The sequence below is a fragment of the Pterocles gutturalis genome, unplaced genomic scaffold (assembly GCF_000699245.1).
Source record: "Pterocles gutturalis isolate BGI_N339 unplaced genomic scaffold, ASM69924v1 scaffold11830, whole genome shotgun sequence".
Classification (NCBI taxonomy): Eukaryota; Metazoa; Chordata; class Aves; order Pterocliformes; family Pteroclidae; genus Pterocles; species Pterocles gutturalis.
This window is the reverse complement of record NW_010138433.1, coordinates 61,729-73,713: the sequence shown is the minus strand read 5'-3', so window position 1 is coordinate 73,713 and position 11,985 is coordinate 61,729. Positions and strand designations below refer to the sequence as shown.

The window sequence follows — 11,985 nt, the reverse complement described above, 5'->3', positions numbered from 1 at the left end:
TCCAGCGTGCTGACTGCACCACACAGCTTGGTATCATCAGCAAACTTGCTGAGGGTGCACTCAATTCCACTGTTCATGTCTCTGAGAAAGATGTTAAACAACAGTGGTCCCAATACTGACCTCTGTAGAACACCACTCTACAATCAGTTATAAAGATGAGGCTTAGAACCAGTCCCATTCCAATAACCTCAGCAAAGATCACCACCTCATTGCAGTCACCCATACTCAACTTGTGTGCTGAGAACAGCATGTAGAAATGGTTAATGACTTAGAACTTCACATGGCAACAACTGATCGCAATTTCTGAATAAGAAAATATTCACTGTCCAAATCTGGCTTTCCTGAAAATTGTTCTTGTCTAGGTAATGGGAGATTTTACAAATCAGCTGGGCCAAATTAATCAGGTAGCATGTATCTGCTTAACTCTACAGAGTGGTGCTACACAGATATATATTAAATGAAGATGTCGCCTAACAATTTTACATTACTTATTAAAACCAGACCCAAGATCCATTTAGAACTTTTACCAAAGCTGGTACATATCTGTACTTCCTGACTGCCACTTTTGTGCAACTTTTCTTGAATATATATGTATCTTTTTAATATAATGTCATTTCAGTACAATATTGTTTCTGATGAGTTGATTCATTTTTCTGAACTGCTGATACAGGATATGCCATACCACCATCATTGTCTGGTCACACAGCTCCTTATGTCATTCTTATAGATATTCTTGTACATTATCATCTCTTTACGGCTTTGAAGTTCCATCGTCCTTGTCAAGATCTGGAAGTGCAGCTCAAGATCTGGTAGTGCCCACAAATCAGTAGGGGGTAACTGCCATCTTAATGTGTCAGACAGCAATATGTTTTAACATTTAATAATTTTAAGTTCAGTATATAAAACTCAAAATACACATGAAATACGTTGAATCTTCATGTAAGCCTCTAAAAAGAAAAGTGTTTATTGTGCATCTAATGTGGAACCAAATGTTTAAGAAAAGGTTCTCTAAGAGTGATCTTGACACTTCAGTGCTATGAGGCTTTACAGTATTGGTTGTTGGTAGTGTAGGTCAGGGAGGCTGACGTGAGCAACATGACTTAGAACAAGGTGTTTTTCAGACTGGGTGCTTTGAGTATGAATTTTGTTATTACACAGCCAGTAAACGACCTGATTTTCGAATAGTGGTTACTCAGACTATATCTAGTCTGCTTTAGGGGTTCATTCTATTAAAGGCAAGCCAGACTGAAAAGCCAGATCTTAGGGTCCCTTAGTGAGGGGACACCATATAGGACGCCCTGAGGCACAACAGCGATCCCCTAAGCTCTGTCAGCATCTTCTCTTCAGGGCCTTTTAACACTTGCCCTGCATCCTGTCTTTATATGTGTCATGGTCCAACATACTCCCATGAGGTAACTGATACTTACTGTTGTCTGAAACTCTCTCAGAGCAATATGAAAGGGGTTGAAAAACCTCTGCCAGGGGACAGATCCCGCTGATTAACAGCTATACCAGACAGTTTAGTTAGAGTGCTGCTTGAGAGCCCCATAGAGCCAGTTTGTTCACTTCATTGGGCATCCTGATGGGACAAAGTGTAAAAGATGCTGTAAGACCTGAGTTATCTTGGTGCTTCTCCTCTGCCATTCCAAACAGGCCATGGTCATGATGGCTCCAACAATTTTGCAGGAGATTCTAGAGATGGTTGGGGAATTTAAACCTGACGATGCCTCCTAGCATAGGGCTATAACATACTGCATAGAAGCTAGCCATTCCTGAGGAAGTCAAATAGCAAAAACTGTGTTTTACTATGAGCATCTAACAATTTTTAAAGAAAAACAGCAGCATAATCTATTACTGATGCTGTATAGCAAATACAGTGGTCTAAAGCTATAACTCAGAATATTAATCCTATTGTATTTTCCCTATAGTTTTGTAAAATCACCACAGGAACTTTAGTGATAGCAAATGTTCATAAAGTGAGTTTTCTCTTTTGTCTGAAAGAGATTAATCAGTCTGGTTTTATACAAAGTTAATGTTTAAATTATTCATTTCCTAACCAGTCATCAACAATATATGTTGCTTTGCAGCTAGGGGCTAGGTTCACAAATAGGAACCACAAGCCCAAGTGTTTCTGTAGAGTACTTAAAGCCAACATCTTGGCCCTACTGATACTCACAGTCCTATAGCTTGTTAGCCACTTGCTGTCATATGAACCTCAAACTTTTAGGGCCCATCATGTTTGTTGATAAAATCCCATAGGCACTTCCATTTCTGCTACTGGGCACGCACTTTATGAAGGGAGAATCCAGCTTGCCCAACATCAGACCAGTGCATTTGTGATAAAATACCTAGCTGAAGGCAGCTTTTGTCCCAAACTAGTTCCCTGAACTTCAGACTGTCTTTCAAATCCAAGTATGCTAGTACTTCTTAAAGCCATCAATCCTAGAGATTATTTAGATGGTTTCAAATATGTTCAGAAATAAAGAAAAACAATGTGAAAGAGCGTAATGTGTACATCTGTAATTTTTCATTAAGATCACTGCATTTAATTTGAAACTTCTTGAATGAATGATTCCAGACGTGTTAGAAATGTGCTTTGCAGTAAGAATAATGTCTCTTAATTTGACACTTACAGGCCTCAATTAGTGCTAAGCTACATTTCTAAATCCAATTTCTTGTTGTCTGCAAAGTGTGTGTTTGGAATTGTTCATGATTTTGTAATGAAGACTATTTTTTATGCAGCATATAGAGTGATAATGTAAAAGCAGAAAAGATGAGAAGAGTTAGAATGTAGTAAGTTATAGAGTTCAGACTGATTTCTTTTGTCTGACAATGTTATATAAAGATTTCAAAATTAAAAATAGATGCAAAGCTTTCTCTAAATTTCAGTGCACCTGACTTAACCTTTCAGAATTGTGCAAGCTTTGGGAAATATTTTGGACAGACAACCTATGATGAGAGTATAGTTTCAGTCAAAATATATCACTGCTCTTACTTCAAGTTAATTAAGGAATGAGTAGCTCACGGGTATACATTTTCATAAGAAAGTGTTTCACTTGTACTCCACTCCACTGTGAGAGTGAAACTTTGTACTGTCGTAGTTACAGTACAAAAACTGTGGACCTTTACCAGAAAAGTTAACTTTTGCTAGAAGGTTGTAATATCTCATTGTACATTAATTTACTGGCATCTTTTAAAAAAAAAGCAGCACAGCTTCTATCATATTTATTACTTCTTATGATTGACATCAAGAATGGCTTCTTCTGAATTAAAGAACTTGGAGGTTAGTAATTTGATTACTTGGAGGATAGTTCAGTTTCTTTACTTAAAGGTGTCCAAGGTTAAAATCATAAGCAGCCAAGTTATTATTTTACCCTAAGCAATCTTTTACTTTTTCCTAATAGTGATCTAATAAACCCTTTTTAGTTATTAGGTAGATTAGGTTGGGGGAAAAAACTTTATGTAACTTTGACTAGATTGCAGAAAAAAGATCTCTTAAATCTCCAAAAGATTTAAAAGAGTCAGACTGATTGTAATCAGGGTACTTATCTCTGTTCTTATCCAGATTGTAAATAGTGACTTAAACACCTGTATGTCTGCTTTCCCAGTGGAAGAATAGCCAAAGGAGTATTCACTTCTACACAATTAATAGCTGAAATGTATAATACATGTGGAATGTATTAAAATGACATTTTCTGAGTATAGTTTTCTCTTTACCTTAAGGCTGCATTGCTAATTGTCTAAAAGCATTTTGAACAAAGAAGTAATATTACAGGTTATAGCTTGGTAGGTTAATCACTTGTGCTTTTGCAATTTTAAGGTTACAATGAGTTCTGGAAAAGTGAATGCTCTAGGAAATCAATATTTATCAGGGAGGAAAGAAATCTGTTTCTTACATTACAGGCCAGAAAAACCTTGCGTTTTATCCCAAATGTTAAAGTGCATGTCTCTGGCATTTAGTCATAAAACGTCAGTGAATTATAGAGTCATTAAGGTGAAATAACCTTTTGACTTTGATCTGCTTTTTTGGATTATAACTTAGAATTTCCCAGTGAGAATAACTTTGGTGGTGGATAAGGAGGAAATTTAAGCTAAGTTCTCCAGCAAATCAGAATTTAAAATGTCAAAAAAAAAAAAAAAAGAAAAAAAAAGGCGCTTTGTGTTTAAATTTATAATTATCTTTCTGTTAAGGCTGAAGAGATGATTTTGACAGGAAGCTTGAAATCTCTCCTTCCCCACGTGCTAAGAAGAATAATTCGATGCAAGACACTCAGTATTAGTAATACTTCTGGAATGGCAGAGGGTAAGTAAACCTAACAGCTCTAAGTGCAAAAGTGACTCTGTTTTAGATTCATAGCTATGTGTTTTCTTTTTTTGTTTGTGCAGGAATGTAGGAATACCAAAAGCACTGATGTAAAGCAGAAGAAAATATTAAGTTGACTTATGTTCTTAAGTCCCTTGAGTGTTTTTGAAATTACATTGTGAACACCTGACATTGTGTTCTTAAATCATAAAGCTACACAAGAGAAAATATATCCTCCTACCTGTGCAAAGTGCGTGAACTTTGTTTTCAAAGTTTGCAGTGCATCCCTCAGCTCCCAGTTACATCACTGAGAAATTACAGATGCAGAAAGTATTTGAAAAATCTTTAACCAAATCTGGCTTTTCTTGCATATGTTGTTACCACTTTGTAAGGATGACATACTATATTCTTCGCAGAGACCTTCCTTTACTTAATGCATTGGATACGCTTTGAGGAAGAATTAGAAGCGTATAGTTACAGAAGTGGTTTTCTGCTTCACTTGTTGCAGAAGTTGGAAATTACTGACACAGCAAGACTGGGAATTATAAGGGGGAGGGAAAAAATAGTTTTATACTCAGAAAACTGAGTGCATTTTGGAAAATGGATTTCTGTCTTGCCTCTCATAGCTGGACTTTTACAGAAGCAGAGAAGTCTGGCATTGTTCTCATCAACTTTAAAATGTAACTTAAATAAAAATACTGTGGCAAGTAGCTGATCAACAAAGCTGTGTGTAGTAGCATTACTATAACATAAGAATGGTAAGGGTCATTTTATAGAAGCACAGTGAGTCTTGAAATTATGGTTTTCTTTCCCATCAGTACATAAGTTGAAAAATACTAATGGAAAACAGGTTACAATGTTAATAATCTGCAGTTTGCCCCATCTGTATTTTTAAGTGCATGTATTGCTGCAGTAGTTTTAAATGTGTTAGTTTTAACATTTGAAAGAAGTATTGTTTACATACAAACCAAGTTCAGACTTCTAGCCATGAGCATACAGCTCCATTATGCAAAGAGTAAAAAAAATAGGCTACTGGCATTTCTCAGAATCCTTAAGATTGTCTTACATTGTTAGGTAATATACTACTAAAATAATTATTTCTTACTGCATTCATTGTCATTCACCAAAGAAATTAAAAACTCTTCTAAACTTTTCTGAATTGGGACATGAGTGTGTTGAATTAATGCATGGGTTGATCAGCAGGTCCAGCTTCACTCATTGCTCATAAATATATTCATAATGATGGATACATAATACAACTAGATAGCTACGCTGATATGGGAAAGGAATAATATCTTTTCATCTATAAAGAAAGGATAATTATCAAGAGGAGCAATAAAGTTGTCAAAGAGTTATAATGAAGCTTCCTGGGTTTATAGAACACCTGGAAGTTACCTTCAGATTCAGTCTGTCATCTATGACTAGTATTTGAAATTAAGTATTTTCTGAGTTGAATGCACTGACTAAAACCACATTTTTAAGAATTCGTGAATATCACGAGCAAAGCAGAAGGTGCCTGTGCATTTCACATGGATGGCTGGGAATGAAGTTGAGGGGTAACTGAATGTAGTATTTTATTCAGTGGTAAATTTAGTATGTTTATTTAACAGAAATGTGTTTCTGTATTTAGCAAGAAACTGTTTCTGTATTTAGTAACTTTTGCTAGTAATAAAATGAATTTCTGTGCTGCATACTCCTAAGAGAGCAGTTTGTGGGCACATTGAGTATGCAAATACATGCTTACCTCAGCCTTTGCTTTACATTTTTCCATAAGGAATAGAATTTTATCTTTTGGTTTCTTTGTTAGCTTTAGTCAAGAGTAAGATTTGGCTGTTTTTCTACAGCCTTTTGAGGCAGATCATTGATTTCAACTAGAAGATTGCCTCTTGGAGGACAGACTACCACAATATTTAAGAAAGTTAGAGCTTCTGTGCAGCCTCTTACTTGCCTGTCTGATATCAGACACAGTAATAACTTTTCAAGACAGTATCAATACAGGAGTTAGGGACTGTTAATTGCCATTTTTTATACACCACAGATCAGTTACATTCCAAATTTCCTCTCTGTATTTGAACAGCTAGTATTTACATGCAGGAAAGTTAAAATGGCATTGGTATTAACTACTACTGTTTAGAAAATAAATTTTTGCTAAATAAATGAAGGTGAGCTTTCTTCATTGATACTCATTGCAGAAATGTTAATGTCTTTAGAAGTTATTGCATGGTAGTAGTCAACCTTTTAAATCAAAAAGTTGATTCCAAGTGAAGAAGTGTGGCAGTTCTGTTCATTTTATTTTTTTTAAATTAGAAACAGTAGAAATAACTGAGATCCAGTGTGACAAGCAAGAGTTTATTCCAGAGTTGTTATTAGGTCTGTTAAATTGTAGCCCACAGTAAAATTCCATACCTAACAAACTTTAAAGAATAAGCTACATAATGTCAAGATACCAGGAATTTACTGTTGGACTGGTCATGACTTATAGCTTGGTATTAAATGAAAAAAAAAATGGTGAAAGTGTGGTATGCAATAGCTTTTCTTTGTCTCTCTGCTAACATTTGAAAAGTCAAACATTCTCCTGTAGAATGCTAATTTCCCACGTTAGGTAGGAAGTTATGTTTATATATCAATTCATAGAAGTGTTTATCAAAGCAATAATGCTGTCTTCAAATTCTAGTATTACCCATGTCTGCCAGCTGTTTTAGCTGTCAACAACTTCACATACAGCATACATCCAGCTATGTTTTTAGGAACATTTCAAAAAGTTGTTTAATGAGGGAGTTATGAATCAAAAATTTCCTTCATGTAATTTTTTATAGACCATCTAAAGATATCTTCACAGAAAAGTTACCGTTTCACAAACAAAAAGCTAAATTAATAACCAGTTATTTCTACCTTCCACAATTTCAGGCTATAAACAGGCCAATGTTGTGATTTTGCAGAAGTCCCTGGCTGATGACTTTGAGAAGTTTTGCCAGGCAAATGATGGACCCCTGCCACTGCTGTACAGAAGTAAACCAGGTGATTGGAAATGTCCTTCTCTGAGTAGTGATTCTGATATCAGGTAACTACAGACCAGCTCTTGCTTCTCAAAGTTCTGCACTGATAATTGTCAGTATTACAAGTATTTCTCTAATACAAAAGTGAAATTTTGTGTAATTTCTGAATATTTTGCAGTCTGAGCCAGCAGAATTAAATAATAGGGTTTTACCTTTGTTTTATTTAGTAGTAACACAGGCATGGTGACTGCATGATATTTGCAGAGTCTCTGAAATCTGTAAGATGTACTTCTGTAGTAAACACTAAAAGCAAGACTTAAAACAGCTCCCGAATTTTTGAAGCCCTAAGACAAGATGCATATAAAGAACATTTACCTATAAAACCTAAAAAATACCGAACTCCAACAGTGTTCTGTTTACTGGCTTGTTTTTGTGCAGAAAAAGGTATTCTGGGGTCTTTGCATGTGTTTGTTTCATTGTTTCTCAGAAAGAAAAGAAATGTGTAAAGTAGATTGTATCTTGTAGTTCGGTACTGGGTTAATGTCAATTCAAATAATTCACCTTGTTTTCAAAAAATATGATAAAGCTGTGATAACTTCTTATTTCACTAGAACTGACTGCCTACAGTACAGAATATATGAGCATGGAGCTTGTACTGGATCACTGAAAAGCCTAAAGGAGTATTCTGAACAACTTAAGGACATGGTGACTTTTTATTTAGGCTGCAGCTTCTCTTTTGAAAAAGCAATCCAAAATTCCTGTAAGAAATATTGAGCAAAAATGTAATGTAAGCATGTATAAGGTAAGTATATACACACACACTTAGTCTCTATTGTAACTTTGCCTTTGAGTATTTGTCCATATTCACATTTTGTGCGTATACCTGTTGCTCAAAATCAGAACTTTTTTTCCTACCTGCATAGTAACTTCAGGCGTGTGCTAGCATTTTGGATTGCCATGTTTGGATGACCCATGGACTCTTCTGACCATGCCTTTATACATGTCCTGCTCTCCTTACCAGCTCTGGCTTGTAGGAATACTCTTTTTGAGAGCCATCACAGTGGCAGTTTCTTCTGCATGTATGTCAGACAGATTTTGGATTTTTCCTATGACAGTAGAGCCTTTAAACTACATATCTGCTATGAACTCAGACCTCTGAGAGAGATGTTCCCAAAAACTTGAGGTATCTACCATAGCACTGAAAATTATAACTGTGCTCAGAAAGCTTGTAGTGCAGATTTTAGTGTTGGCAGAAGTCCTAGAATAATTCTGGCTCCACTAGGTAGGCCCTTTAATATTAAGAACACTTAATTACACTTCTGCATACCTTTTTCATACAGTTTGGATGCTGTTCTACTAGATAAAGGTTATTGTTGTTTTCAGTGTTTCTGTTCCACAATCTTTTTGCTATACTCCTGGTGAAAATGACCACACATATGTATCTCATACCTAAGTCCTTCTACCAAGCTTAAAGAAAAAAATACAACTATGTGTCTGCTTATAACATTTCAGAATTAGGAAAATTTCATTGTTTATAGCACATAAATACTGTGAAGAACTGTATAGTGTGTTTCTTCAGTGACCGGTATGATTTTTATTATAAAGATTGTTGATTAACATTTTTATACAGCTCTAGCTTGTCTATATATCTTGTTTATGTTCAAATGCAACTTAGATATCAGACATTTTGTTCTAAAAAGCTAGACTGCTTTATTTCTGAATAGAAAAGGTGCTTCACTCCTGGACTGCTGGGTCTTACAAAAAAAAAAAAAAAAAAAAAAAAAAAAAAAAAAACAAATGAAAAATTCTTTTTTTTTTAGAAGGATTTAAAATGAATGTTAGCATGTGGCCTTTCTAAACTCAAGTATGGCACACAGTTCTAGACTTATTTCTTCTAATTCTGTAGAAGTATTATTCAATATTCCTTCTAACACCTGGGATTCTTTTAAACTGCCAGACATCTGTGCCGTGCTACAGCGTTTCTACTTTTTGCTGCAACTTAGTAGTCACAATGAGACCTATTCCTGAAAGCAAGTTGGAAGCAGCTGTGCTAGCAACATCTGAATTAAAAGAAGCCCATGGAGCACCAATTCACATGGGTGACCCTGGTCAGTGCTTTTCATTTTTCACTCTGCATGCACTTTACTGTGTATAAAAATGAAGGGGGAACCATGGGAAATGATAGCACTAAAATACCTGCACCAGTAAATTTGTTATGTTTTAGTCCCTTCTAATAGTCACAAACCTGAATTAAAAAAAAGTTAAAAAAAAAAAAAAAGAAAGAAAGAAAAAAATAGGTTTTGAATGAGCTGAACACAGAGTTCTTGGATAAAAGATAGCTGTCTAATGTAGATAAGTTATATGGCAGGGGTGGTTTTGATGAAAGACTGTAATCACATTTTTTTTCAATGTGTGCTGTTTCATTTATGTGTGAATCCTTTCTTGCTGTCAGAGATTCCAGTGACAGGGTAGCAGTGATTGACAGCATGGGGAAAAGTATGTGAGAATGCATTTTGTGTCTTAGCGGATGACTGTGAAAGTAAATACTGCATTATTTTTTAAAATACTGAAATAGGATACATTGAGCACAACACAGAATAAGCAGAAATATGACAAGAATTTTTTTTTTTAAATCCAGTTGAAACAAGTCTAGATATATTCTTTGCAAGGGAAAACTGGAAAAAAAAAAAGCTATTTGGGAAAAAAACAAAACCAAACACCTGTAAGATGAAGTTAGATCACCATTAAAAACAAAATTTCCCTCTGCTGACAGAAGTTTGTCAATCAGTAGACTCATGGGCTGCATACACAGAGAGATCACATTGCAGAGCAGGGAAGGAGATGTCATTGGTAACAGCAGACCCCGGTAACATTTTTGGTCTGAGTGCTTAAATCTGAGGACCTAGTCATACGTCATTACTTTGAGTACAGCAAGAAGATGACTGGGCAAGTGAGGGTCTCCACTATTTATTTTTAACAGAAGAGAGTAAGTTATTATATACACAGATTAAATAAATTAATTCCAGAAAAGTTAGTGGTGTATTAACATGTTTGAAGAATTTAAAACCAAGGGAAGAGAGCAAGTGCTTCAAATGACCCAGAATATTACAAGCAGTTGTTAGAATAAAGCAAAAGACAGTTTAGTGAAAGCTGAGTACGAATGAGATGTAGTTATCTAACCCAGAGAGGTAAAAGAGCAGTTGCTCATTTCTCTAGCTAAAGAACATAGGAAGCTAAAGCAGTAGAAAACATGTTTTATAAAGAACCCATTCTGCATTGCAGTCATTTATTCTTGTTTGCCAGTGTTATGAATATATTTCTTCTGTTGATAGAGAAGATTTATAATATCTTGGAAACTCAGCATACACGTCTAGCTTGTGTTTTGTTGCAGAAATAAAGTGAATACATTTTTACTGATGTCATCAAGTACAAAAAGGGAAAACAAGTCAGCTCAGGTTCTGGGGACATGCACTCAAAGGCAAACTAAATACGCCAGTTCAGTGGGACCTGCCACTGCTGCAATTTGAGTTTAGTCTCATTGAATGATCTTTGGGGTCCATCCCCTCCCTGACTTTGCAGTAGTGCTGCTTTATTGGAAGCTTTCATGATTTTATTTTTGATCAATTCCAGGTCTCCTGGGAATACAAGATCTTTCCAAGCCAGATTATGGAGATCCAGTTCACCTTCACCCTGGTGATATTCCAGTGTTTTGGGCCTGTGGAGTAACAGGAGTAGAAGCAGTCATCAACTGCAGTATGTACTATATTTGGAGAGTCTCTTTAAATTATCCTTCAATCTCTCTTTTTTTTTTTTTTTTTTAAAGTGGACTGAATGAGTTGGCTGATTAGCAGGCTTGATTTTAGGATTTTTGAGTATTTTAAGAGCAGAATTTTTTTTTTTTTTTTTTTTTGTTTTTTAAAGTGGACTGAATGAGCTGGCTGATTAGCAGGCTTGATTTTAGGACTTTTGAGTATTTTAAGAGCAGAAAACTAAAGCTCTGGCAGCATCAAAGCATTGTTTTTAAGCATTATTAAAATCTAGAAGTTTAAAGGCATTTTTTTAAGCTTCTTCCTTTTAAAATATTATTTTGAATTACACTGCAGTAAAACAGTAATGAAGGGAAAAAATAAAAAAAAAAAAAAAAAAAAAGCAGACAGATATCTTTCCAAAATCTTTCAAATTGATTGACCTGGACAAGAATTTTGAGCTTTTACATTTTGTTCTAAAATGAACTAAATGTAAAACGCTTTACATAAATGAAGCTTTGTCCTCCACACAGAGCTGTCCTGCACTTTATCCAGTCATTTATAACAGACATGAGCACAAAGGGCAAGAAAATGCAATTAAACCATAGTGATAGCATTATATACTGCTTTAAATCACTAGTGTGGAATGAAATCTCATATGTTAGTTCTTACTGAAAAAGAAGCTTAGTAATCCTAGGCAGTATAACAGAGAGCCTTGGGAGGTCATCTGCTTCGTCCTTCTCTCCTTGCAGGATCTGCTACATCTTTGTGGTTCCTTACAGCTGTTTATCTAAACTGCTCCAAACACCTGCTGTAAATACATGCAGCACTAGGAGCAGAGACTTATTTTTCTTTCTTACATACAACCCTTTTTCTTCAGTCCCAGATCCAACCTGAAAACCCCTTTTCTCCAATCCCAAATCCAAACCAAAAATCCCAC

The 11,985-nt window shown here is 35.4% G+C and overlaps 1 protein-coding gene across 1 annotated transcript in view; it reads left to right on the top strand.

Annotated features, from left to right (window-relative positions):
• The first annotated feature begins 4,196 nt into the window (after nt 1-4,196).
• The window catches only part of LOC104468771 (chromosome unknown open reading frame, human C14orf159), a 25,472-nt gene continuing 17,683 nt past the window's right edge, over nt 4,197-11,985 (top strand). Inside the window, 6 exon segments of the mRNA XM_010083012.1 lie at nt 4,197-4,303; nt 7,211-7,364; nt 7,911-8,054; nt 8,056-8,101; nt 9,257-9,407; nt 10,930-11,052. Coding sequence (XP_010081314.1) covers nt 4,201-4,303; nt 7,211-7,364; nt 7,911-8,054; nt 8,056-8,101; nt 9,257-9,407; nt 10,930-11,052 — 721 coding nt within the window. The 5' untranslated portion in view covers nt 4,197-4,200.